Below are 27,718 nucleotides of genomic sequence, written 5' to 3' on the forward strand. Positions count from 1 at the left end.
GACAGAAGCGCCTGGCAGGCCACAGTCCTTAGGGTCACAAAGAGTCAGACACGACTGAAGTGATCGAGCATGCAGCATTTGGTTAATAGCTGTTATAACAAGTCTTAAGAGAAGTGATTTCTTATTTGCTCAATCTAAGAAGACTTTCTCAAGGAGGAAAGAAATTCAGGAGCTAGGGGAAGGAAAAGAAGATGTGGGGGAGGAGGGGAGTTTGAACTGACTGGTCTGGGTCCTTGTTAAATTTGCCTTTCTTGAGAAGCTACCCGACAGCTCTACAAATTACCCTGTTGCTGTTTAGTTGGTTCTTTGGTGTCCAGCTCTTTGTGACCCCATGGACTATAGCCTGCCAGGCTCCTCTGTCCATGGGATTTCCCAGAACATTGGAAATCTGAATGGGTTTCCTGTATTACAGTATATAAAAATACTGGAATGGGTTGTCACTTCCTTCTCCAGGGGACCTTCCTCACCCAGGGACTGAACCTGCATCTACTGCATTGCCGACAGATTCTTTGCCACTGGGCCATCAGGAAAGCCCACAAACTATCCTTCCAGATACTAAATACCCAATGACCCTGCCTTAGCAGGAATAGGATGGGGTGAAGGAGAGTCCCCATCAGCATCATTTACTGGAGAATCCTGGGGCTATGCTGGATTTCTGTTCTGCTGCTGCCAGATAACCCCTCATGGTCTTGGCCTTCAACTTTGCCCAAGCCAGTTTCTTTGCCTGTGTGCAAGCACTACCCCTAGTCTGAAATGCCTTTTTCTTTTTCTCATCCAAAGCTCAGTTCATCTCATCCCTGGGCTTAGTAGCCCAAACACCCTATCCGATTTTACCCACTGCATTCCTATAAACTTCTTCCAAGCTTGGACAGTCAGATTGTTCCTGCTTCATCAGCTGGATGGGCCTCAAGTCAAGGGTGGGCCCTCTAGGTGCTCAAGTTCCATAGAGCCAGACTTCTCCCTAACCAAGTTTGAGATGGGAGTGAGTGGGAAGGAACCAGCGGTCTCCTGTCCCTTTCTTCCTCCTCCAGGTCCCGACTAGGATTTGTGACGGGGGACATGTGATCCTAGACGGCACCCTCAAGGGCAAGATTGGGTCCCGGGACCTGGTGGAGTCTGGCCGAAGAACTCCTAGTTCCTCTGGGTCGCTGGGGATGCCCAGAGGGGATGGGCCAGGCAGTCTCCTCGAAGGCTGTGACCCGAAGTCGCTGAGTGCACACCCCAGGCGCGCATCCCTGGCGGCTGCGTAGGGCCGGTGGCGCAGATCTCAGTAGCGCAGCGCGCCGGCCCTCTTCCAGACCCACAGAATTCCGCACCCCAGGGTTTGCCCCGGGTGGGAGCAGGCCCAAACCGGACTGGTAGGGTTAGGGCGGAGAGGTTCGAATTAAAGGTGGGCAGCAGAAGTCACAACCGGAGGTGCCTGGGGCAGGGGGAGTGCACTGGGCGGTGCCGCGCGCGACCAGGGAAGACAGGGACCCAAGAGGAGCTCGGCCGGAGAGGCCCCAACACCCCCAGGGCGGCGCCGCGGACCCCTCCCCCACCGAAGCCACCTTCAGCGGAAAACGTGGGGTCCCGGCGCAGCCGCTTCTGGCGGCATCTGCCGCTCCCCAGCTCGCAGGAGAGCCCGCCCCGGAGGAGGGGCCGGCTCTGCCCCACCTCCTCGCCGCCTCCCTACCCCTTCCTTTCCTTTCCTCCGGCCGCGCGCCCCCTCCTCCCTCCTCCATCCTTCCCCCACCCTGTTTGTGTGCCCCTCCCGCTGCGACTGGCTGGGAGGCTTGGCCGCCCCCGCCCCGATAGGGAGGCGGGGGCGCCAGCCGCGGCGTCCACCCGAGGCTGCGGAGGGGAGCTAGATCCGAGGCCCCGAGGCGGCCCTGCATCTGGCCCGGGCACGCGGGGGCTGCCTGTGCACCCCCAGCCGAGGGCCGCGGGGCCTGGCCTCGTCGCGGGGTGGAGGAGGTAAGGGCGAGTCGCGGGCGCGCTGCGGGACCGCTCCTAGAGAGAAGGCAGGGAGGACCCCAGTCGCTGCCTCCTCCCCTTGCTTCTCCCCCACAGCCCTCTGGAGGCCCCGGAGGCTCCCGGACCGCGGGGGATTGGAGCAGGCCAGAGGCAAAGAAGGGGTTAATATAAGGACTTAAAATCAGAACGATTCGAGACCAGGCTTCCCATCCCCCCTCTCGCCATTCGTTCCTCGAGCCAGGTTGGGGGGCGGGGCGGGCTCCAAACCCCACTGGGACTCTGGACCTTGGAGAGCGGGGACCCGAGGGAGGGAGGAGAAAGAGCGCCCTCAAACCCCAGCCCTTTCCACCTGCTTCTGCAAAGGGGTGGGGGAGGGGGTTGGTGTTGAGGCCTGGCTGGGCACCTGTGCGGGTGTCTGAGGGTGGGAGGGTTTGTGTGCACGTGTGATGGTCTAGAGGTGTGCATGCGTGTGCACGCATGTTTCCTCACATCCTAGTGCTTCTGCTGGTGACTGTGCCCACAGTGATCTGGATATGTGTGCCCCACTGCATTGCTTGCATGTCAGTGTGTGCCACTGTGCCTGTAAGCGCTTGCCACCCTCTGCCTGTGACCAGGAGTGGGGCCTGCTCTCTCCTTAGTTGAGTCTGCAGTGAGGGACCCAGGTGGTTTTCTGGGTATGGGATCCGGTGCTGGAGCCATGTGTGTGTGACCTTGGGAGGTGTGCATGCTTGCAGGAGCCTGAGAGTGAGGGGGAGCTTAGAACGGAAAAGGCAGTGTCAGAGCTACCGAGAAGCAGAGGACTGGATGCAGTGACCCCCGTGGGTCTTTTCCAGGTGACAGTGACTACTGTGAGAGGGACAGATGTTGGGCCACAGCCCCAGGTGGAGACAGCCAGAGCCCCTGTGTTCTTGGGGGATTCAGGGGGCAGTCCTTTATTCTCCAGCCACAGGGACACCTCCAGTTGCCTCCCCCTCCTCCACCTGCTGGCAGATGGCTCCTGGAAGCACTGAGCTTGGGGTATCATGTCTTTGGCCTGTAATGCCATCTACTAATATCCAAGTCTTCCTTCCTCATTTCTGTAATTTCCACCTTCTCTGCTTTCCTGCATGTGGATTTTATATGGGAAGAGGGAGAAAGAGCTTTTGGGTCTAGAAAGCAACATAGGAGGAAGAAAAGATGCCAGGGGCTTGGTGGAGAGTTGGGGGCAAAGGGGGATGACCATCAAAACCAAACTCTTTGAAATTCTCAATTTTACCTGATTTGAATTTAACAGAGAAAGAGACAGACAGAGGGAGTTTGGCGACATCCACATACTTCTAGATTTAGGGGACATTTGTTCTTGGAATAATTGTAGTGGGAACGGGGATCATGGCTGTGGAAAGGTAACTGCCATCTTGCCTTTGAATTCTGTGGACTTTCCTATCTCTCTGGTGGCCCACCACACCCTTTTTCATTCATTCGACATAAACATATTGAGTGCTATTATGGGCCAACCTATAAATATTATAGTGTTGGTATGACATGCCACTCCCAACCAGAGGGAACACAGTATTGAAACTAAGAGCGTGGTTTTGAAGTCAGTCAAACAGTGTTGGGTTCAATTCCTAGCTTGTCACTGTTTCAGTTATTCTCTGGTGTGTAACAAACCTCCCTGGTATACAGGGGCTTAAAATAATACTGATTTATGATTTATTATGGTCTGTGGGCTGGCTGTGACTATGGGTTCACCTGGCTCTTCTCAGGTGCATACAGTTGAGAGACTGGCTGGAAAGGTGGCCTTGCATCCTACAGTGCCTCTCTACACACAGCATCTAATCACCCAGTAGTCAAGCCCAAGTTTTCTACATGACAGCTGGGTCCCCAGGGGAAGTTATTCCAAGAGGATAAACTCTAAGCAACTGCTTATCAAACCTTGCTTGCATCAGGCTTGATTAACGTCCCACCAGCCAAAGTCACATAGCCTAGCTCTGAGTCAGTGTGGGAGAGGACCACGTAAGGGCAAGGATGCTGGGAGGCATGGCTCATTGGGGGCCACCTAAGCAGCAGTTTGTAACAGTCACTTACTAGTCTTGGACACGTGGTCTGGATGTTCTGAGCCTCAATTTCCTCATCTTAAAATGATGATGCTGTGTTCTTGGCAGGACCATCTTGAGCACTAAATGAGGACCATGTTATCTCACCAGAATAATTAGTAGGTAAATGTTCACTGTTTTGATTGTTAGACTGCAAGCACTTTGACAGCGTTACTGTCTCAGTCATCTTGCCTTGAGTCCTCAGTGCCTGGCATGGGCCTTCTACTTGACATCTTTTTGTTGGGTGGATAAAATAGAATGAAGCAGACAATCCTAAACCTTGGAGCTCTGCTAGAGCCACGGTGTCGAGAAGACACATCAAGGTCTGACCTCCCAGCGGTGACTTGCAGAGCCAGGGAAGAATATGTTACACAAGCGGATTCCTGGGTTGATTTAAATTGTAACCAGATTCACCCATTCCATGACGAAGAGTGGTGGAAATCACTTTGGTTATGTAAATCAATCTGTTCATCCTCCATTATTCATTGTGATTCCTCCAGGAATATACTCATGTCTGCTCTGTTTGTGGAAGGTGTGAGGATGAGTCAGTTGTCTTACCCCTGCCCTCCAATGTATGTGAAGAATAGGATCAGCTGTGTGAACAAGTCCATGACCATCCAGTAAGTGATGTTACCAGGTGTTCACACCTGTTACCATGTGTAAAGAGCTATGGTAAGCAGCGACTCATGTTATGATGTGACTTGAACTGGAGGAGTGGGTGGAAGGCTTCATGGAAAGAGTAGCATCTGAGCTGAGCCTTCAGAATTCACCAGTTTGTGGAGGGGGTCCCGGAAAGAGGGACCAGCAGGAGCCAAGACACAAGCATATAACATCACATGGTGCTTCTCAGTGAAGCTCAGCCCCACAGGGCTCACCGAGCATCAGCTGGGGCTGGCAAGCTGAGTGGTGGTCAGATTCCAGCCTGCTCTGAGGGCCGGCAAGGCAGGGTAGGCTTTACCTCTCAGAAGATGGCCTGCCTTCAGAGATGTCTTTATTAGAAGAAGAATGACATGACTGCATCTCTTCTTGAGAAACCATGAGAATTCAAAGCTGGAGGAGTTAGAGACTCCAGTTAGAAACGGTATCAGCATCCAGACAGAGGGGGATAGGAGATCTGGGGCCTTGGCTAAAGGAAGAGCAACAGATAGAGGCAAATATTTAGAAGATAGTTTTGACAAAGGTCAGCAACTGACGAGATCTGAGGGGGACTCTTGAGAATTCAAGGAGGCATTGGGGTTGCACACAGGGTGCTGAGTAGACAATGAGCATGTTGGTCAAGATGGGAAAGAGGAGGAAGAAGCAGGTTTCAGGGTGAGTACTGTGGTATGAGTTCACTATTAGCCATATTAAGCACTCAGCTGCCTACACTAAAATATCATCCATTTCATCCTCTCTGCTTTCTGCTGCTTCTTAGAAGCAGTTTGAAAAAAATAAAAAAAAGAATTGCTATAAATTACAGGTCTGAGGCATGGATAACTCCAGGCTAGCGGAAGTGATGGTATAGATTAAAATTAGGTTATCTCTAAGGAGCATTTAAATGTGTTCAGGTGTTTTTGTCTTTAGTACAGTCTGTCATTCTCCCATGCAGCCTCCTCCCCTTCACAGCCGGGCTTTCTGCATCCACTGTCTACTCACATCCTCACCTCGCCCCCTCCTCAACCCACAGCAGCCAGGCTCACCCAAGTGGCCCTCTCTGAAGTCACCAGTGGACCTTTCCCACCTCTGCTCTGACCTGACTGGTCAACTCCTGTTGTTTCCAGTTTTCTGTACTCCTTCCGTCCATGACATCCTCTCCTCGCTAAGGTTCCCTGCCAGAATTCCCACTTCTGCTGTTGGTTCTTAGGAACTTCTTGGCTCTTCTCCGTCCTCTGCCTCTCTGAGGATCCACCTTTTCCTCTCTGCTCTCCTCTCTCTGTACCCTCTCCCTGGTCCTGTTCATCCACTTTTGTTTTTAAGCTTCAATTGCCAAAACTATATTTTCAGCTCTATATTGAAAACTATGTATCAGATATTTCTAAGGCCCACTGGAACCGCAAACTCATGAAATCTATAACCAAACTCACTCTCTGCCCCGCAAACCTGCCCTCACTCATTTTCCCTCTTTACTGAACCTCATCCCCATCGACGTAGATCCTCAAACCCCAAACCTGAGCCTGACCCTGGACTCCCGCCTTTCATACCCACCACAGCCATTCTGTCATCAAGCCTTCTAAACTGCTCCCAATCGACAATTGGGAGGGACAACTGAGAAGGCTGATCCAGCCTTCTCCCAATCGACACCGCTGCTGCCTTGGCTAACGGTTTCCATGTTGTGTTCCTACGGCCTTCTTCCTGACCCTGGCCCCCTGTAGGCCATTCTCGCAACTGCATCTAATTAAGTCTTGGCCTTCCCGTGGGCTTCCCAGCTGGCCCAGCGGTAAAGAATCTGCCTGCCGGTAGAAGAGATGCTGGAGACACAGCTTCAATCCCTGGGTCGGGGGGGATCCCCTGGAGGAGGAAATGGCAACCCACTCCAGTATTCTTGCCTGGAAAATCCCACAGACAGAAGAGAGAGTAGGAGGCTACAGTCCGTGGGATCGCAGAGTTGGACGCAACTGAGCGTGCACGCATGCCTTCCCTTTATTCCATAAACATTTCTGGAGCGCTAGTGGGCACTGTTGTTGGGAAAATAGCAGTGATCGAGAAAGATAATGTCTCTACTCTTATGGAGCTTACATTTTCCTCCCAGGGGTTCCCCAACCCCCAAGTTCCTCAAGCTTAGTGTAGAGGGTCTTCTACTTCTTCTGTGCCGGTCTCCTACATAGCCTTTATCTCATGACTGCACCGTCCAATGCTTTAGTCTGTCCCCGATCACAGGCTGCTTGAAGGCAAGGATTGGACCTTGTAGGTTTGTGTGTCCTCAACATCCCCAGAGTAGCACTTGGTATGGTTCATAGTAGGTACTCAGTAAATGGATGTTGAATAAATTCATGTTGGAATGGTGTTTAGGAGAGAATTCTAGGTTAGAAATACAGATTTATATGAGTATTAAGACTTTTGATTGCAAGTGACAGAAATCTAACCCAACCCAAATTATTTTAAGCAAAAAAGGATATGTACTAATGCATATAACTGGAAAAAAGAGGGGTGAGTGGGTCTTGGGCATAACTGTACACAGGTTCTCAAAAATGGGTGAGGACTCTAACTCTTGACTCGACTTCCCTCTGAGTGTTGCCACATTTTTCTCCCCACCATACATGAGTTTTCTCCTTGTGATGGGTGGAAGTTGCACAAGGCCACAGACAGCTTCATCATCCTTAGCATGTGATCCCAGAAAGACTTTAGTCTTTCATATAAGACTAAAGGAGGTCTCTTTAGTCTCTCATATAAATTCCCAGAGAAGGGTTCAGTGGGCTCAGCCTGAGGAATCATTATGAACAAGATCAGGTACTATGATTGGTCAGGCCTGGGACCACCTTACTAGGGTTGGCAGCCCTGTCAGAACCCCAACATGGAGTAGGAAGGGGAAACTCATCGAAAAGAAGATGAGATGTTGCTATTAACAGAAGATGAAGAAGACTTGCTAAGCAGATAAAAATAATAATGTTCACTGCAGGAACTCTCAGTGACCACGTGGTAGTGGAAGCCATGAAAATGCAAGATTATCAGTGTTTCTGGCAGAGTCAACATGTGAAAATGTGACAGTAGACAAGAGCCAAAGAAGACACACATTTTGAGATGGTTGGTCTTATTTGAGGAGATGAAACTCACACACTGGAAAGCCATTTTTAAAATTTAAAAAAAGCTAATACCTCTGATTGAGACTTCTACCCAAAGAGAACCTTGGGCTGGTCTTAAAAGTAGACTTGAAATAGACATTTGAGATGGGGGAAGGAGATAACAGGTCCTGAGAATGGTGAAGAGACAGGGCCAGGCTGAAAAAGGAGGCAAGTCTTAGGTCTGCCGGGGTTGCTGGTTTGGGGAGACAAAAAGTGAAGTGACTTAGTCGTGTCCCACTCTTCGCGACCCCATGGATGGTAGCCTACCAGGCTCCTCCGTCCATGGGATTCTCCAGGCAAGAATACTGGAGTGGGTTACCATTTCCTTCTCCAGGGGATCTTCCCGACCCAGGGATCGAACCCGGCTCTCCCGCATTGGAGGCAGACGCTTTAACCTCTGAGCCACCAGGGAAGGCCAAAGTGAAGTGAAGTGAAGTCACTCAGTCGTGTCTGGCTCTTCGCGACCCCGTGAACTGTAGCCTACCAGGCTCCTCCGTCCCTGGGATTCTCCAGGCGAGAATACTAAGGAAAATCTCTAATGGTTCTGTCCAGGTGATCACAGTATTGATTGTGATGGAATTTGAATGGACCACATTTCTGTTTTGCTCTTTTCTCCCCTCCTCTCTCCATCATCTTAATTGTATTCAGGCAAAGCTTCATGCTTATGATGAGGAGGTAGGTAAATCTAGGCAGAAATATTCCTAAGAATGATTTTTAGTCATTTCTCAGCTCTAGGAGACGGAGGGAAACTGTGGGGTGGGCGGGCCTCAGGTGAAGACCATGGCTTCCAGAGACCCCATTCTTCCTCTAGCTTGCATCTCCACACTCAGACCTGTGCCCCCAGGATTACACTTTCCCCTGATCTTCAAGAAGCCTAGCTAGCAAGGTGCTGTGTAGGCGAGATTTCCCCCACAGGAAGGACCAGCTCTTAGCTGGGACAGACAGGCAAACACGGGTGCTCAGACACTGGACTGAATGTGCATGAAGAATAACCCTGTTCCTGAGCAGCTGTGTGTGTGTGTGAACCACATTCTCCTTATAATATATCCCTCATCACTTTGCCAACTTCTGCAGTTTTACCTATAACCATTAGTCTAGTCAGGTTTTTTAAATTTCTTCCCGAGTCAATTTTGATCATTTATATTTTCCTAGAAAAGCAGTTAATGCAGATTTTCATAAATTTGGGCCAGGAGTTGTACCTGGTAGCATTTCAGTAATTTAAAAAAATCTTCTCTGTATCAGTGGTTATATTCTTCTTTTTGCCATAGCACTTATTTCCTTTTGCTTTCTCTGTGAATAGATTTGCCAGAGGAATGTTTACCTTCTTGGTTTTTTTCAGAGAACCATCTTTTGGATTACCTCTCAAGGCTACTTTTTTGAGTTTTAATAGACATAAAAAGACGGTAATATTGTGATAATAAGTGACTAATACTTAGTTTTTAAAAGAAATGTTAAGTTGTCTTATACATATTAAGGTACTTTTAGATGAAATAATACAATAACTTGGATTTGCTCAAAAGTATCCAGTGGTGGAGGTGGAGGAGGTGTGAAGTCAGAGAACAGTGTACAGATGAACAAAACTGGCCATGAGCTGATAATTTCTGAAGCTAGATGATGAGTACATAAGAGTTATCATCATATTCTCTTTATTTTGGGATATGTGTGAAAATGTCCATAACAAAAAGTTTTTTAGTCCCTGTCTCACTATGCATATCAAAAATTTCTAGATGGATGAAAACGCCTTTGTATGAAAGGAAACCACAGATCCTGAAGTATTTGCATGTACCAGTCATTGTGTTTATAGTATTATGGTTGTTTGTTTAAAGCCCTTAATTTTAAAAATGTTCTGGACTTAAAAAAAAGACCAGGGGCTTCCCTGGTGGCTTAGATGGTAAAGAATCTGCCTGCAATGCAGGAGACCCGGCTTTGATTCCTGGGTCAGGAAGATCCCCTGGAGAAGGGAATGGCTATCCACAAAAGATTCTTGCCTGGAGAATTCCATGGACAGAGGAGCGTGGCAGGCTACAGTCCATGGGGTTGCAACGAGTCGGACATGACTGAGTGACTGAAAAAAAAAAGGGAGACCACAAATTACTAAAAGAAAAACATAATATAACTTTTTATATAATCCCTAGGTAAGGATGGACTTCCTAAGAATGACAACAAAATGAGAAATCCTAAAGATTTTACTGATGCAAACTTTAAAGCTTTAGCATGTCAATAAAGATTATAAACAAAAGTAAAAGCCAATCAACACAAGAAAAAATATTTGCAGTATATAAATGACAAAAGATCAATATTATAAAAAGCCTTTACAAATCAATAAGCAAAGATGAACCTTTAGTACAAAAATGAGCAAAGTAATACTTAGTCAAGTCACCAAAGAGATATAAATGACTGATAAATTGTGGGAAAAATGTCCAGCCATTAGTAACCCAAAAAATGCAAGTGAGATAGCCAGGTCATTTTTCAAATTGGCAAGACTACATCGAAGCCAAAGCATGAAGCTGTGGAATTTGGCTGCAGTTGACAGACGACGGGCACCATTGAAAGATCATGAATAGGAGTTATCTCATATCGGAGTTATCTCATATCAGAGGCATCTGGTGGTACCTTATATAGGATGCTAGAGAGCTGTGAGACCAAAGACTGGACCTCAGGCACTTCCAGAGGTGGGGGGAGCATGAAGCAGAAGAGAACAGTTGTGTTGAAAGCATTCAAAGGAAAAATCAGCCAGTCCTGATGGTTAGCAGGGAGCAGAATTGAGATGGCCAGGGCTGCGGGTGGCACTGTTGAGGGAAAGAAACAAGGATGCTGGGGAGTGTGTCAGGGGAAGTCCAAGGTTAGTCTTTTGACACTGTAGGTCATTGTGTTATTCTAGAGCCTCATTCCTGGCAACCAATTCAGATTATTTGATCTACAAAAAAATTTTTGCTGCCTCACGCAATTGACAAGTCCTGGGTTAAAGTTTTCAGCACATCTGGCTCTATAGCTCAGGGGAGTCATAAGGAGTCTTTTTCTTCACCTTGCCCAAAGAGAGGGCAGAAAGGGCCACTGGCAGCTCCAGCCTCACATCCTGCCAGTTTTGCACAGATCCTGGAGGGCTGTATTGGCCTGCCCTAAGAAACGTACCCAGGACCAAGTGACAGCTGTGACTGATGGAAAGGCCAAGGTCATATGAGCTCCCCTGGAAAAGCTCATGGAGCCGGGCGGTGAGGTCAGCCAAACAACATTGACTCAGAGGGGGAGTAGTTCTCCAAGGGAAAACTGCGGTGTGTATCTACCAAGGGGGGACTGGAGTTGAGCAGGAACACCAACAAAATGTCCATTCCCTTCCACCTCTGTCCAAGATCTAAACAGATCCCCCTTCTCATATAATTTAAAATTTTCCTGTTTTATTGTAATGCAGTTAGCCCTCACAAAACTTAAAACACACTTGTCCCATCTCTGGAAGGAGACGCTCCAAGTTCTCCCCCACTTACTATGTCCAGCCCCAATGCAAGTCTTGTCTCTTATGGTTTTGAGCTACCCCTCCTGGTCTTTCCATTTATGGCCAAACTACAACAATGGAGGAAAAGTCAGATAGCTGAAAGAGCAAAACCCTTCCTGTTGAAGCAGGGAGGTGAGGGAGAACACTGCAGGATCATAGGTCCATAGCCTGGACCACAAGCTTGACCAGCCATTGTGGACAAGGTGCCCTGGCCCACCTAGCAGCCGCTCTGGTTCTGCTGTCTTGAGAGCCTCCATTATCCTTCATGCTTTGTGGCCACGTGCACAAGGGGCTTTGAGGGGTCACCTCCCATTGGTACAAATTTGGGGGCGGGAAAACTTCAGGGTTGAGTAATCCCTGGCCTTTGTTTTCCAGGTTTGTGGGGCTTTCCTGGCAATACAATCCCTTTAATCATTAGAAAGCTCTCCGTCAGTCTGCATTCAGCCATCCCCAGAGCTATTAACCAAACCAGAGACCTCATTGAAAGTTATAATTCTTGAATCAAGTCCCTGGTGATGGTGTTGGGGGAGGAGGAGGAGTTGTCTCTTAGCAACAGATCTTGGTGCTCTGCCTGTCCCAGGAGCCCATGGTTCTGTGGCTCTAGCAGGGCTCTGCCGCAGGGCAGTGAAACTCGTAGTCGGTGGTGAGAGGCAGAGCTGTCTGCCCCTTCTCCCTCAAGCTGCAGCCCCCTGAAAGCCTGCTTGTAATGGAAGCCATGGTGGCCTCTGTTGAGCTGGGAGGAGTTCAAGAGGGCCTGAGGAGCCAAGAGCCTGTCAGGCTCCAGGTTTGTCTCCCTCTGTGTTTCCAGCCTGTCTGTCTTTGCTTGAGCTGACTTTAGCTAGCAGCAAGAACTGGCTCTTAATTATCTGACTCTCAGCCCTATTGAATTACTGGCCTCAGGCAGAAAGGGCCTCTCTGGGCATAGCAGCATTTTCTTCCTTTCTGCTTTCAGATGAGCCCCTTTCAGCCAAAGTATCTCTTTCTTGTTGGACATTTTTCTACAGGTCCCCTAAAGTTGTAGCTCACTTCTAGAGGCAGTGGGAGAGTTTAGTCGGCTGCTTTGCTGCTGTGCAGCAGACAGGCGAAGTGGTACTATCCTGTTTAGTTCAGCTAATTCCTTCTTTCAAAAAAATTTGATTTCTGAATCTAATTTCTGAGTTTGGACTTTTTCCTGGTACAGGTAACACAGACTGGCTAAAGCAGAAAAGGAAATTGACTGGCTCACCTAACTGAACACACCAGGACCTCAAACTGTGTGAGGAATCGCTCTTTCTCCGGCTCAGTCCTACCTCTCTGTATTGGCTTCATTGCCAGGTTCCTCCCAAAGGAGACAAAGGTGGCCCTCACAGCTTGGCCCGCCCCTGCGCTTAGAAAGCTGAGCCCAAAGAGGATGCTTTCCCCAGTAATGCCAGAGAAGTCCTGGAGAAATGACTCACTGACTCAAGTTAGGTGATCTGTGCCCATCTCAGGACTCTGATTGGCCAGGCCTATATCACATTCTGACCCCTGGGGGAACCACTGGCTCCCACTCAGACCACATGGACTGAGAAAGTGGGGAAGAAAGGATGGTTCCCCAATGTCCAGGCAGGGCACTGTTGCCAGGAGGAGGACTGGGTGCTGGGCTGGCATAGAGAACAGGCATCCATCCATACACCCAGGTGTAAAGCCAGAAGGCAAATGGAACTTAAGAGTAGGTCAGGATGGTGAGGTGGAGCTGACAGTAAAGGCTTAAAGATATGAGTGAACCAGATAGAGGCAAAGGGGGCATACCTCCCATCAGAAGACAGACGATTAGGAAGACAGCTAGAAGAAAAGGTTAGAGAACCCAAACAGGACAGCTTCACGGCAGCCTGCCCACATGGAGGTGTCAGTGGTATCATCCAAGGGACCAAGTAGGTGAAGACCTTTGATGACAACTACATTGTCTGATTAGCAGATGGCCTGTGACTTGAAATGGCACAGTGACAGCCGAGGTGACTGAAGGCCAGTTACAGGGTGGAGAGCCCACGAGGCAGGGGAAGGGTGATTGGAAGCCAGAGACGAGGCAGGATGGACAGCAGGAGCTGAGGGTGCCCAGGAGTGGGATGCCAGGAAGGGTGGTGACTTGTGCCAGAAGGAACCTGAAGACAAATATCATGGCCCTTGGAGGAAAGGGCAGAACAGGGATGAGAGACAGTGGGACAGAAGCAGTGACATATACACATTGATATCATCGATATCAAGTGAGGTGATATCTTGGTCACTGCAGCTGGTTTGATGAGTGTGGTTGCAAGACATGGAAATAAGCATTTTGTTTTTGAGATACAACATACATACAGCTGGTACCTATAGTACACTAAACTTAAGTGTACGTATGTATAAACTGTGTAAGTTTATGTATGTACTTGTAGAGCCACCGCTTATAACAAGATAAAGAACATTTTCAGCATCACATAAAGTTACCTCCTGCCCCTTTCTAGTCCAGATGGGCCCCAGAGGTAACCTCTATTCTGACTTCTGTCCTGATCCGTTTAGTCTGTTCTCCATGTGTATGGAATCCAACAGTATGCACTCTAGTCTGGCTTCTGTCATGCAGCATGATATTAAATGGATTCATCCATGTTCCATGTACCAACAGTTCCTTCTTATTGCTGGGTAACATCCCATTATGATGGAGAAGGAAATGGCAACCCACTCCAGTATTCTTGCCTGGAGAATCCCATGGATGGAGGAGACTGGTAGGCTACAGTCCATGGGGTCGCAGAGAGTCGGACACGACTGAGCGACTCCACTTTCACTTTCTTTTATCCCATTATGAATATAACACGATTGATCCATTCTACTAGTGATGGGCACTTCGGTTATGTCCAGGTTGTTACCATTATAAATAAAACTACTGCCTTCCCCCGCTCCCCTCTTAGAGAATTCTCATTCTTTCTCACTCTCACACATGCACAGTCCTCACGCAGATACTGGTGCAGGCCAGTCTCCTCTGGGAGGTCTGGCCATTGGTCTCCCCTTGCCCTCTCTTGTGGGCACGTGTTTTCTGGGGAAGTCAGTTTCGTCAAGGGTGGGGGATACGGGTTGGAGGTGGATAGGGCTACCACCCTCCTAAGGCTTGCTCCCCTCTCTTCTAGCCTCCTTGCCCCTGGCTGCCAGCGCCCTGAGCCTGCCTGACCCCTCAGGGGGGCTCGGCCGCGTCCCCCCATGAGCGCGCCCGGCTGACCTCCAGGGCGGCCGCGGTGGAGCCCGGGCGCCACGGGGGCAGCGGGGCCATGGCCTCGCTGGACCTGCCCTACCGCTGCCCGCGCTGCGGGGAGCACAAGCGCTTCCGGAGCCTGTCGTCGCTGCGCGCGCACCTGGAGTATAGTCACACGTATGAGACGCTCTACATTCTCTCCAAGACCAACAGCATCTGCGACGGCGCCGCGGCGGCCTTCCCGCTGGCGCCCGAGCCCGCCGCCCTGCTGGCCGTGCCGGGCGCCCGGCGCGAGGTCTTCGAGAGCACGTCCTTTCAGGGCAAGGAGCAGGCGGTCGGGCCGTCGCCCGCGGCGCCACACCTGCTGCACCACCATCACCACCACGCGCCCCTCGCCCACTTTCCCGGCGACCTGGTGCCGGCCGGCCTGCCTTGCGAGGAGCTGGCGGAGCCGGGCCTCGTGCCCGCTGCTCGCTACGCGCTCCGCGAGATCGAGATCCCGCTGGGGGAGCTGTTCGCCCGCAAGTCCGTGGCCTCCTCGGCGTGCTCGACACCGCCGCCCGGGCCCGGCCCCGGCCCCTGCCCCGGGCCTGCGTCCGCCTCGCCCGCGTCTCCCTCGCCCGCCGACGTGGCTTACGAAGAGGGCCTGGCGCGCCTCAAGATCCGGGCGCTGGAGAAGCTGGAGGTGGACCGACGGCTGGAGCGGCTGAGCGAGGAGGTGGAGCAGAAGATCGCGGGCCAGGTGGGCCGGCTGCAGGCCGAGCTGGAGCGGAAGGCGGCGGAGCTGGAGACGGCGCGGCAGGAGAGCGCGCGGCTGGGGCGGGAGAAGGAGGAGCTGGAGGAGCGCGCCTCCGAGCTCTCGCGCCAGGTGGACGTGAGTGTGGAGCTGCTGGCCTCGCTCAAGCAGGACCTGGTGCACAAAGAGCAGGAGCTGAGCCGCAAGCAGCAGTGAGTGGCCCAGGGGGCCCCGGGTGGGTGTGTCCGCGAAGGTACCAGAGTCGGTGATGGCATCGCTGTGTTCCCGCCACCATCGTGAGCGTGGCTGTGTGTGCGGCCGAGTTACACGGGCCCAGTGGCCCCTGGCATGTAATGGTGGTGCGCGTGGGGTCAAGAGTGGAGTGAAGGTGTGTGTTTAGGACTCTGAGACCATGACAGTGTGGCCGCGTTCGTGTGTGTGCGTCTGTCTTTTCCTTCTCTTTCCTCCTTCACAAGGCTGTTTCCTGATTGTGACACCAGACTCTTCTGCCGACCTAAAGACAAGGTTCAATTCTCTATTTTCCCTTTGCTCTTCTCAGGTTTTTTCCTATCTACTGTATCATTCTTTTCTCTCCTCAGAGAAAAACTTGAAAATATTGTTTCTACTTGTCTTTCGATTTCTTTCCCCACTTGAACCCAATCTGATCAGGTGTCCACCTCCATCATTATCCTCCGTGCCATCAATGACCTTCATGTTACGAAGGCCAAGTCATCATCTTACTTGGCCCCTTGGCAGCCATTTGACACAGCTGATCCTTGAAACATATCTTTTAACTTGGCTTCTAAGCCAAGGTGTGCTTAGAGTGTGCTCCTGGAATTTCCATCTTTCTATTGGCTTCCTCTCAGCCTTTGCTGGGCTTCTCATTCCTCTGGTCTTCAAATGTAGACTTATGAAGTACATAGATGTCATCTGTCCCCATCGTGATAAGCCCCATGGGGGCAGGGAGTTTTTCTGCTTTGTTCACTGCTGTAGCCCCAACACCTAGAATGGTGCCTGGTGCCTAGAAGGTGCCCATACATGTTGAATGGTGCATGAATGACTATGAACATGTGAGAGTAAATACTCACATGACTCTTTGAAGTATGCTGTGTGTCTGTGCAACTCCTGGAGGTTGGTGCAACTATAAGTGTGCTTTTCTGCATCTGAGAACATTTCTGAAAATGTGTATGTGTGTGTGTTTGAATGTGTTGGTAGGACCGTGCCTCAGCCTGTGTGTGCCTGTGGATGAACATTATATGAATTTGTGTACATGAGTGTGTGGGGCTGGCTACTGGGCTGTGTGGACTGTGTGTGCCCCTGATTGGGCTTCTGGAGGGAGGAGGTGGCTGTGTGTGACTGAACATGCCTGTGAGCACTTCTCTGGGGAGCAGGGGTGTCTGCTTATGTGCGTGGGTCTGGGTTGGTGGGGTGTGAACGTATGCATTTCTCTACGCGCTGTTGTGTGGGCAGTGTTCCTGGGTGTGTTCCGCATGTACCCATGTGACCATGAGCAGACACTGCGGCCAGCTGTGCCCTTGTCTCTTCCCACTCTTCAGGGTCTCCTGCAGTGGGTGGGTGGGCAGCCAGGCCAGGGCACTGGGGTAAGAGACTGCTCTGGGCCTAGGGAGGTGGTGCAGATCGACCAGTTCCTGAAGGAGACGGCGGCACGGGAGGCCAGCGCCAAGCTGCGGTTGCAGCAGTTCATCGAGGAGCTCCTCGAGCGGGCCGACCGGGCCGAGCGGCAGCTGCAGGTCATCAGCAGCAGCTGTGGCAGCACGCCCAGTGCCAGCCTGGGCCGCGGAGGTGGGGGAGCTGGTGCTGGGCCCAGCACTCGGGCCCCAGGCAGGACGGTGAGTGCCCACCTGCCTTCCCTCTTTTGCCTGCACACCTGACCCCTACCACCTTGCCTCATACATGCCTGAATCCCCCTCTGATACTCCGTGCTTCCTTCTTTGGCTCTTCCCCATGAGCAGACTGCAGGCCTGAAGTAGGGGTCCGGGAATAGGGGAACCCCTCCCTGAGGCTGCAATGAGATACCACCCAGCAACCCCAGGCCTCAGGCAGGGGCTCACCTCTGCCCATTTCTGCAAATGAGAGCCCAGGAGCCACAATCCAGGGTCTGGGGTGCGTGGTGGGCACCGGGAGGGGGCTGGTGAACCAGCTTCTCTAGGCTGTCTGTCTATCTGCTTGTCCATCTCTCCCAACTGTTTTTCTTTTTCTCTCTCTTCTCCCCATCTCTGATCTCCATCTTGTACCCTGTTTCTCCCACTCCTTCTCATCCTCTGACCCCCTCTGCCTCCTGCCTTTCCTTCCCTCTCTGGGGGCCCACAGCGAGAACACCACGCAGGCCCGGCCATGCCTAGCACGTATGCAGTGTCCCGGCATGGCTCCTCTCCCAGCACAGGGTAAGCCACGGGCCTGGCCCGTCCCCACACAGCCCACCCTCGCCTAGAAAGATCCACTGGTCTGCTGGCCCTTCTGGGGCTTGGCTTCTCCTCCTCCCCTCATCCTCCTTGGGTCACCTCTGTCTGCCTTTCCACACTCAGAGAGGACTCTTGGACAGTAGGGTGGGTGGATTGCCCTTGGCCAGTGGTAGGTGGCCCGGAGCGTTTGGGCAGGCCTAGGACCCCTTGCTCCTCACCGTCTGGTCCACCCCCCACCCCAGGGCCTCCAGTCGCATCCCAGCTGCATCTCAGAGCTCAGGTTGCTATGACAGTGACAGTCTGGAGCTGCCCCGGCCAGAAGAGGGGGCCCCCGAAGACAGCGGCCCTGGGGGCTTGGGCACGCGGGTCCAGGCTGCCAACGGCGGCTCAGAGCGGGCCCAGCCCCCTCGCAGCTCTGGACTGCGGCGCCAGGCCATCCAGAACTGGCAACGCAGACCCCGTCGACACAGCACGGAAGGGGAGGAAGGTGACGTCTCCGACGTGGGCTCCCGAACCACCGAGTCAGAGGCTGAGGGCCCCTCGGATGTCCCCCGCCCTGGGCCTGCCATGGCTGGGCCGGTGAGCAGCTGCCGGCTCTCCGGTGAGTCCTGAGGGGGTGGGTTCTGAGAGGCCGGGTTTTCCGTGGTGCTGACTGCTCTCAGGGGACACAGGGCTGAGGCAGTAAATCTCCTGGGCTCCTGCACCGCCTCTCCCCTTGCTCCAGACTTCCCACATGTACAGGGTTCTGCAGGCTTAGGGCAGGAGCTGCTGGGACACGGGGATCCATTCCCGTGACTTTCGTAGGAGAGGAGTTGAGAGTTCAAAGTGAAGCCGAGGGCCAGTGGGGCAAGCCCTCTCCCATATCCATACAAGGCCACATGCGTATGTGGGTGGGTCCGGGGCCGAAAGTTCAGGTCAGGGTGCATGGCTGTGCCTGGTGACTGCTCTGGGCAACCTCTCACTTGCATTCTGGTCACAGATGCACTGGTTCTATCCAAACCCTTTCCTTCCTCCAGTCTTGACTCAGTTGCCTCCTCTAGGGGATGACTTCGGACTGTGTGATGATATACGACCTTAAAAAGAAAGTTCACTTGAGGAAGGGCCACCTTTTTCTAATTTGCAAAATTAGGGAGGGGGATAATGCAGAGGAGGGGGATGCAGAGACCCTTTGTCCCTCCTTCCCAGTTTCTGGTCCCCCAGCATGATTCTGTCATGCCCATTCCTCCTGCAGTTCCTGCCCTACCCCAGCTCCCCGCCTATATAACCCCCCCACTGACCTCTGACCCTGTGGTATTGTGCAGCCCGCCCCGAGGGAGGCAGTGGGCGGGGTCGGCGAGCTGAGAGGGGCAGCCCCTCCCGCTCCAATGAGGTCATCAGCCCGGAGATCCTCAAGATGCGAGCAGCCCTGTTCTGCATCTTCACCTATCTGGACACACGCACTCTGCTACACGCCGCCGAGGTCTGCCGGGACTGGCGCTTCGTGGCCCGCCACCCCGCTGTCTGGACCCGGGTGCTGCTCGAGAATGCCCGCGTCTGTTCCAAGGTGCCTGTCCCTCTCTGCCATCCTGCTCCCCCAGTCACCCTTGCTGTGACCCTATCTTTTCCCTGGCAAAGTCTAGCCCTGCAAGGTCTGGTCCTTGTAACCCTTACCACACCCCAGCTTCAACCTGGCTCCCCAAAATGTTCTCCTGAGGCCTCCCATCCCGGGGCTGGTCTATCTCCCGCCAACCAGACTCACATCCCATTATGCCCAGATATCTCCTCTCTCCCTGCAGTTCCTGGCAATGCTGGCTCAGTGGTGCACCCAGGCCCACTCGCTGACACTGCAGAACCTGAAGCCCCGGCAGCGGGGCAAGAAGGAGAGCAAAGAGGAGTATGCCCGGAGTACCCGGTGAGGCCATGGGGTGGGGCTGGGGGGACCACTCCTGGACTGCGGACCCAGAGTGATGTCAGGGTGCTTCCTGGAGGAGGACCTGGCTGCAGACAATGCCCTGACTTCTTGGCCATCCCCAGGGGCTGCTTGGAGGCAGGCCTGGAGTCTCTACTGAAGGCAGCGGGGGGAAATCTGTTGATCCTGCGCATCTCCCACTGCCCCAACATCCTCACTGACCGTTCGCTGTGGCTGGCTAGCTGCTACTGCCGTGCCCTGCAGGCTGTCACCTACAGGTGGGTCCCCACTGCTGGAAGCGAGGCCTTGGCCCGAGGGATCCCTGGGCTCTGCAGACGCATACCTTTTTCCCCTCCCCCTGGGGCTCTGGGGCAAAGGGACCCAAGAGCTCTGCGGCCCAAAGGAAAGGAGCAGAGGCCTCCAAAGTGGGTGGCCCTAGCTTTTGTCTTTTCAACAGAAGCGCCACAGACCCAGTGGGCCATGAGGTTATCTGGGCCCTGGGCGCAGGCTGCAGAGAGATCGTCTCCCTCCAGGTGGCGCCACTTCACCCCTGGTGAGCAGAGGCCTTGGTAGGGCTGGGCAGGGCGGTGAGTGGGGCTGAGGACCCAGCAGACTTGGGCCCATTCCATGTGCTGTTTGGGGTGACAGATTCACATTCATCAGTCTGTCTTTAGGCTTCAGAATCGGACGTGGGATCATGGCCTGGCTTGCGGGCAGTGTGACTTTGGGCTACCCAGTCGTGCCTTAGTTTCTCAACTGCAGAGTGAAAGTGGTATCAAGCATCTGGATCTCGTTAAGCCCGTAGCTGGCTCAGATGAGATGTGCGCCTAAAGGCTGCAGAGCCCACAGCGAGTGTTCAGAAGCGCTGGCCTGAAATAGCCAGCTTTGTTTGACACGAGAAAGACAGTTAGGGAGGTCAGTGTATAATCCACAAGAGAGCTGGTCTTCAGAGAGTCCAGGGTGTGAGATCGTTCATGGCTCTACTTGGAATTCTCAAGCTGCCTGGCTTTTCACTCCCTGCACGTGCCCTGCAAGACCCTCTCTTCATGACACCGCCTCCGGGGTCCCCAGTATCCCATCACTAACACTCAGAATTTGTCACTGCTCCCCCATCTCCATTCCTCTTGCACCTTGTCCTAGCCCCTATCTAGTCAATTTTACAGTAATTTCTCTACGTGTCAGTCTACACCAGACTCATGTTTCTTGGGGCAGAGGGTGTGAATGTCCATTTCCGTGTCCCTGGTACCGAGCAGGTGGCAGCCGCTGGGGATTGTTAAGTGATGAAGTGTTCAGGGAAGTAGCAGGTTTGCTGTGAGTGGTGGGCAAGGCGCATCGAGCACTGAGTGTGGAAAGGAAGGCTGGGCCAAGGTCAGGTCTTGCCTAAGAGATTTAGATTTGTGCATTTATCTAGAAAGCACTGGGAAGCCATTGGGGGATTATAGATCTTAACAAATGGGATTGCATCAGACTGGTAGCATCCTGTGTCTTCCCCTACACTGCGTACCTCTTGGAGGTAGGGTCCACGTCTATATGTCACCACTGTGTCCCCAGTGAGTGAGTGAAGGGCACTCAGTCATGTCCGACTCTTTGCGACCCCATGGACTAACTGTACAGTCCGTGGAATTGTCCAGGCCAGAATACTGGAGTGGGTAGCCGTTCCCTTCTCCAGGGGAATCTCCCTAACCCAGGGATCGGACCCAGGTCTCCCGCACTGCAGGTGAATTCTGGCCCAGCTGTTGTTCTTGGTCATGGCAGGACGTGAGAAGCATTTTGTTGAATGACCGAGTGAGAGAATGTGGGAGTAAGTGCAGCCACTGGGTGAACTGGCAGGGAGACTAGCTGCATAATCAGCTGAATGCTGATTGTGGTCTGAGTGTGGGTTGGAGAGTTGTTGAGGAATCAGGATCTGCAGGTCTTGGCAGGAAGTGAAGGAGATGGAGTCAGGGAAGATCCCAGGTTTCTGTCTTGAACAGTTGGGTGGTTGGTGGGGCCCTCGCCCTGTGGGGCGGGTCCTGACTGAGGAGCGGGCTTAGGATAGCATGCATCCAGGGGCTCCCTGACGACCCTCCCTCCGCCCCATTCTCCAGCCAGCAGCCCATGAGATTCAGTAACCGCTGCCTACAGATGATCGGTCGCTGTTGGCCCCACCTCCGGGCTCTGGGGGTCGGGGGTGCCGGCTGTGGGGTGCAGGGCCTGGCATCGCTCGGTGAGTCTCTCCGCAGGACTGGCATAGGGGGTGATGGGAAGCAGGCATGGGTGCAGCAGTGAAATCGTAGCGGGGCTCGGCCTATGGTGTGGGTGGTGGCAGGAAGTGACCTGGGTGTTTGTCAGCAGGCCCTCCCCTCTCCTTCCCTCTTCCTAGCAAGAAACTGCATGCGGCTGCAGGTGCTGGAGTTGGACCATGTGTCGGAGATCACCCAGGAGGTGGCCGCTGAGGTCTGCCGGGAAGGCCTGAAGGGCCTGGAGATGCTGGTGCTCACAGCCACCCCCGTAACCCCCAAGGCCCTGCTGCATTTCAACAGTGAGTGATGGGGAACATAGGTGGGGTACCACTGTTGCCTCTTACCATGTCTTGTCAGCAAGTAGCATAGCCAACTCCCTCTTGCTCCTGGTCAGCAAACACCAACACTGGGGTCAGGTTGACCGGGGTTCTAGCCCTGGCTTTGCCACCGGTGCCTTCTGAGGCCAGGGTGGCATTGAAGGCCTGCCAGCATCTGACCCGAATGGTTCAGTTCAGCCAAATGGGCATGTGTTGCCCTGTGCTCGGAGATATGGGCTGTTCAGCGTCATCCACCATCTGCCCCCACGTGAACCTCCAGCCGAGGGCCAGGGCTGAACAGATGGGTTCTAGAACTTACTGACCTACGCGTCCATTCTGTCTTTACCGCTATTAGCTGTGTGACTTTGGGCAAGTTACTGTACTTCTCTTGAGTCTGTATCCCCATCTTTAAAGCTGAATGCTAAGCTGAATGGGCGGGAAGATTAATGAGATAATGTGTGTGAGCCCCCCTAGGACAATTCTCAGGGTGAAGCCTTCAGCACGCCTCTGCTGGCCCGTACGTCCCTCTAGCCCCCACTCCCTCCCTGTGATTCCTCCACCTTTATTAAGGATGCAGGTGCCCAGCTTGAGCTGGACACACCCAAGTGAGTCCCTCATGGGGGACCATTTGACCCCTGGCAGGACCCCATATCCTGAGCACTGCAGGTTCCTTGACTTTCTTATCATCGCCAGGAACCTCTTCTTCCCTCCCCTTCAATCTCATGGCCCTGCCCTGGGCTGACCGTCAGAACTAACTGCTTGGCCTCCAAAATCTTAACCTCTAGAATCCTCTCAGCCTCCTGACCTTCTTGCTCCTCCTCCCCTGACTTCATGGCAACATCCAATCCCTTAAGCCCTCGGCTCCCTGCCTCTGCTCCTCCAGTGCTCTGGCTGGCCAAGACCCAGCAGCTGTGCCTTAGCTACTCTTTTTCTGTAATTCATCTCCACATGCCCAGACCATAGCACAACGGTCCCCTCTGCCAGCGAAGTTGCTGGAACCCCTGCACAGCTGGCTATCATCCACTCGTCCTCCCAGAGTCCACCACAACCTGTGCTCTGGGACCTCACCCTCTTTCTCTCCTTGCCCAGGGGAGCACAGGGCAGCGTGGATCTGCTCCCAGTGCCTAGCACACGGTTGTCTCTCAGAGTGTTCTGATTTCATTAATTGGTAAGAAGAGAGAAGACAGGCCTCTTGCCCAGGTCAGACGTGGGCCCCACCTTACTCACCTTTTCCTAGGCATCTGCCGGAACCTCAAGTCCATTGTGGTTCAGATTGGGATCGCTGATTATTTCAAAGAGCCCAGCAGTCCCGAGGCCCAGAAGCTGTTTGAGGACATGGTAACAAAGCTCCAGGTGAGCAGCTGGCTCTGATCAAGACCCCCTAGGGCACCGCAAGGCTGGGACTGGTGACCTGGGTGTTTGAAGGGAGGGCTCCGCCTACCTGCCCCAAAGGGAACTTACTCAGGTTTGGTCCGCAGGCCCTACGGCGGAGGCCCGGCTTCTCTAAGATCCTGCACATCAAGGTGGAAGGCTGCTAACCCGGGTTGGGGGCGGCAGAGTCCCTGCCAGCCCCACACCAGCCACGCTCTTTGGACCTCCAGAAGGACCCTGATCTGGACTAGACTTTTGGAGGCTTGATGTTATCCTTGGTTTCTGGGAGAGGGGTTGTCAGTCTCCTGTCCTCCTGCTGGGACGGTGGAACGCAAGCCTGACCCTGAGCGCTGCCTCTCCAGCGCTTAGACGGCTGTCCCCCGACTCCCACCCCACCCCATCTGGAGCAGCCCTCTAGGCACGGCCAGCGAAGAGCTGAGTCTCCACCAGCGCTTGGTGTCACCGCCCTGAGGATCTGCAATAACCACCAGTGGCTCCTTGGCTGCTCAGGCTGTTGGGGCAGGCCTCCCCTTTGTGAGGCCCAGCCTCCTTGTCGGGAGCCTCTGTCAGGCCCCAGACCAGAGGGGTTGCTCCAACAGACAGCTCAGACTTGGCCAAGAGGCCCTTCTCTTCCCCCTGCCCAGTCCCAGCTCTGCGGGGCATCCCCTTCAGGCAGCCTGCCAGGGCTCTGGGTCCATATTCTCCAGGGATAACCCTGGGGGTCTTGGGGATGTGGTCAGCTGTAAGTGGGAAGTAGGGGGTTCAGTGAGGTTGTGGCGTGGGCTTGGAAGGGCAAGACATCTATCCAGAACTTCTCCCCAAGACATCCAGGCCACGCCTCCCAAGGGTGGATATTGCCAGGGCAAGAACACTTCGAGTTTTTACTGCTGTAGAGAAGACAAGACTCCTCCCAGCCACCACATATCCCGTGACACCAGAACTAAATTCTGAGCTACAAGGTACCTGTTTCTGTACCTTCCACCAACCCCGAGCCTCTGGAGGGGCCAGGTCCCAGCTCTGGGAAATGCTGTCAGCAGTGGGAAGTGGTGCCCGTCCTCAAGGAGTATACTTCTAATCTGGGTGCTTGGACAGGAATCTGATGGCCTTTGGGTCCCCAAGGTCATGTGAGAGGGAATCACTTGGCTGCCGTGTGCTGGGGCCTGGAGGAGGTCGTAATGGGGGTAGTTTAGTTTGCTTCCTTGTCCGGTTACCTTGCTGGAAGATGTGGCCTTGGTGGGGAGCCACACCTTTGGGGCCCAGAAGGAGGAGCCCCAACATTGGACTTGTCCCCCCTCTTCAGTCTCCACTGGCCCATGGGCTGAGGGCTGTGTTGGGGGGTCTTCTGCCTGGGGCAGTGCTGGGACCTGAACCAGGATCACTGGCTTAGAGTGCAGATGGGGGCTCTCCCTGACCCTTGCACAGTTTCCAAAGGGTCAGGTCCTGGCACTGTGGCTCTAAAGACTCAGGTCTCCCGAGCTCCTCCTCTTAGCCCTCCCACAGTGGCGCAAAGGCCATGGGTCCTGCCAACCTCCATTTGGAAAGTTCTTTCAAACAGTAATCTGGATCCATCTTAGGGTTTCCTTCTCTCTTGCTATAAGATAGGCTTTCAGCCCTAAACATTAGGGCACTGGTTCTGGCTGGGGCTGGGCTCCTCTAGTTTCCCAGTCCTTTCTGGGAACCCAACTTTTCTGCCGCAACCTGGCATCAGGACATCAAGACCCACTCTGGGTTTCCCTGCAACAAGGCCTCCAGAGCTGGGACCCTCACAGGCTCAGAAGCGTATCCAGCTCTCCTGGCTCCCCACACAGCTGTGTCTTGCTCTTTTTGTTGTTGATTTTCTTCCCGTGACTTGTTCTGGCCCTACACCTTGAAGACTCCAAATACCAAGGGTGGCATGTCGGTATCTCCATCTAGTCCTGCACGAAGCCTTGGCTGTGTGGCATCCCCACCCCAGAGCAACTGGTTCTGTTGGCTCTAACCTCCCAGTTCTGTCCCCAGGAGTCATGAAGGAGAAGCACAACTTTCCTCTGTTCTGGGGCCGGAAGGGAGGTGGAGGTCCCCTTGGCCTGGCTGCCCTGGGTGTGTCTGTTCTGCTTTACCAGCGGCACACTCCATAGCCCCTGCTGCCTGTGACCCCAGGACCAAAGGCACTGCCCTCCCTCTGTCTCCTGGACAAAGCACAAAGGGATGCCTTGCTTGGCCTGAGCCTGTCCTACTGAGGGACTTTTTCTGCCCCAGGAAGCCTCCATCCCTGAATACAAGGCTTTGGGCAACCTCCCTGGGAAGATGCCCAGTGGAATGGCTGCCATTAGTCCTGGGCAAGGTGAGGGTGCACGGGCAGCGAGCTCGAGTGAGAAAGATGGTGCTGAAAGGCCTGGTGATTGTTACGTTCCTTCTGATCAGCCACGCTGAGCGCCACCAGCACTGGGGGCTGCAGGGTGAACAGGACCCCCTCACCTGTTGGTGGGAAGTTTTTCCTCTCCACGAGCTGGGCTGTTTCCAGAAACCCACCGAGTCCCCCGTCCTTTGTTTTCCAGCCGAGTGTGGGTGGATGCACAGTGCATAGGTCCCAGCCCCTGCCCAGATGGGTCACAGCGTGTCCCACTGCACACCCAGGACTAATAGGCTTGTGTGCCCTAGCCTGGATGTCTGCCCTGAGAACTGCTGGGTGTGTGGGCTTCTACCGGTCCTTACCAGCTTGGTGGTAGTTTTGCCTCTCCTCAGGGGGATGAGCCCTGAGTGGGGGGCACCTCATCTTTCACTTACCCAAAGGGGAGCCCTCTTCCATATCTCACAGCTGATGAGATGCAAAACAGGAATATCTGGGAGACCAAACCAAGGCAGGCCCTGCTCCAGTGGACCCATCCGGTATAGAGGCCCCATGGGTGATGGCCACTCGGTGTCCTTACCACCTCCATGCCAGCCCAGCACCTGGGAGACTTGCGGTGTTTGTCTTGAGTACATCATGCTTTATTCAGGCTGCCTCCCCACAGCACTGGCAGAGAACAAAGGAGATGATGTATCTGGATCCCTGAGGGAGAGAAAGCAGGCCGCCCAGAACCATGGCTTTCACTGGCCAGACCACCTCGGGACCAAGGCAGAGTGGAGTTGAGCCAGTCCTTCAGTTGCTGGGGTGGGGCCGGGGAGGGAAGGCAGCCTCCTTCCCAAGTCCTGCTGCTGCGAGGCTTGACTCCATGCTTTTGTCTGGGTTCTGCATGTCCCCCTGCTCCTGGTCTCTAGTCCTCTGGGCTGTGGAGGGGAGCTGCCCATGCCTAGTCCCTCTTGGGCGCTAAGCCGATCTTTCCAGAGTGACTATTGGTGCCAAAGACCCAATCCCTGGTGGGCTTGGGGTGAAAACAAGCTGGGGATTGGGTATAGGGCCCAAGCACCCGGAGGAGTTAACTCATGCTTTAGGATCTGTCCCAGCCCATCAGTCCCTGAGGAGTGGAACTGCCCTCCCCCAGGGGCCTGGCACTTCTCCCTACTCCTGGTGGCTCTGCTCTCTCACCCAGCCTTTTCCCAGGCCCCATTTCTGTATATACTGCTGTGTAACGTGTGTATGTGTGTGTATTTATTCCTGGACAAGTGTGTTCATCTGCAGCCTTGCCTGAGGATAAGGTTTAGTTAGGATTGGATGAAGATCAGAATAGCAGGGCCAACTAAGGCAACCAGCTCCTAGTCTGACCCCAACCCCTTGGGACCCTGGCCAGTCCCAAGACTGCCCTGACAATCAGGCAGGCTTCCCCGCTGCGAGTCCAAGTCTCGCCTGCCGCTGCTGGCCCAGACCTCAGCTCTGCCCTGGCCAGGGCCTAGCGCTCAGGGTCAGGCTCGCCCTGTGGCTGGCGCCAGTAGGCCTGGCTCGCGTAACCCTGCTGGCGGGGACCTCCACAGCTGGCCCCCATGCCATGGCCCCCTGAACAGCCAGGTGCAGTTGGCCTGAGCTGAGAGGGGAGCTTTCCTCACCCCAAACACATCAGGCAGAGGGGTGCACAGCAACTTTGGGTTTTGTTTCTGAAGTGGTGCCTGTACCTCCAGCCCCCAGGGGGCCTCCCCTGGCCCCACTTTTCTGCCCCACCCAGGCACCACCATCCTAGCACTTTGCTCCACATCGCCCATAGATGCCCTTTGCCGAATGTACCCGAGCGTATGTATTTAAAAGGACTCCAATGGGCATCTGAATCTGTGGCTTTGTATCCAATAAAAGATGGTGAAACTGGAATAATATCCGCCTCAGGAAAGTAAATGGTAGGTGGCCACATTTGCCAGTCTGTCACCAAACCCTCCTGTAGCTGAAAGGCACTGAGTTA

At 53.7% G+C, this 27,718-nt stretch overlaps 1 protein-coding gene across 2 annotated transcripts; it reads left to right on the forward strand.

Moving 5' to 3' along the window:
- The first annotated feature begins 1,535 nt into the window (after positions 1–1,535).
- Positions 1,536–27,633, forward strand: FBXO41 (F-box protein 41). 2 transcript variants are annotated; one of them, XM_070476239.1, is made up of 14 exons: positions 1,536–1,956; positions 12,457–12,529; positions 14,393–15,402; positions 16,815–17,040; positions 17,522–17,595; positions 17,856–18,214; positions 18,915–19,156; positions 19,389–19,504; positions 19,627–19,779; positions 19,959–20,054; positions 21,589–21,707; positions 21,864–22,022; positions 23,278–23,393; positions 23,519–27,633. In XM_070476239.1, exons 3-14 carry the CDS (start codon positions 14,531–14,533, stop codon positions 23,576–23,578), a joined length of 2,592 nt encoding a protein of 863 aa, XP_070332340.1. In that variant the 5' UTR covers positions 1,536–1,956; positions 12,457–12,529; positions 14,393–14,530; the 3' UTR covers positions 23,579–27,633. The 2 variants fall into 2 exon arrangements, with proteins under 2 accessions (XP_070332340.1, XP_020739019.1); XM_020883360.2 differs by lacking the exon at positions 12,457–12,529.
- Positions 27,634–27,718: the final 85 nt, after the last annotated feature.

This window comes from Odocoileus virginianus, chromosome 2, assembly GCF_023699985.2.
Source record: "Odocoileus virginianus isolate 20LAN1187 ecotype Illinois chromosome 2, Ovbor_1.2, whole genome shotgun sequence".
Taxonomy (NCBI): Eukaryota; Metazoa; Chordata; class Mammalia; order Artiodactyla; family Cervidae; genus Odocoileus; species Odocoileus virginianus.

What these genes read in the sequence shown, in the direction of transcription:
- FBXO41 (XM_070476239.1), top strand. Translation starts at nt 14,531, where the DNA reads ATGGCCTCGCTGGACCTGCCCTACCGCTGCCCGCGCTGCGGGGAGCAC. An exon ending in GAGCTGAGCCGCAAGCAGCA is followed by an intron (nt 15,403 to 16,814) that starts GTGAGTGGCCCA and finishes CTCTGGGCCTAG; the next exon opens with GGAGGTGGTGCAGATCGACC. An exon ending in GCAGGGCCTGGCATCGCTCG is followed by an intron (nt 21,708 to 21,863) that starts GTGAGTCTCTCC and finishes CCCTCTTCCTAG; the next exon opens with CAAGAAACTGCATGCGGCTG.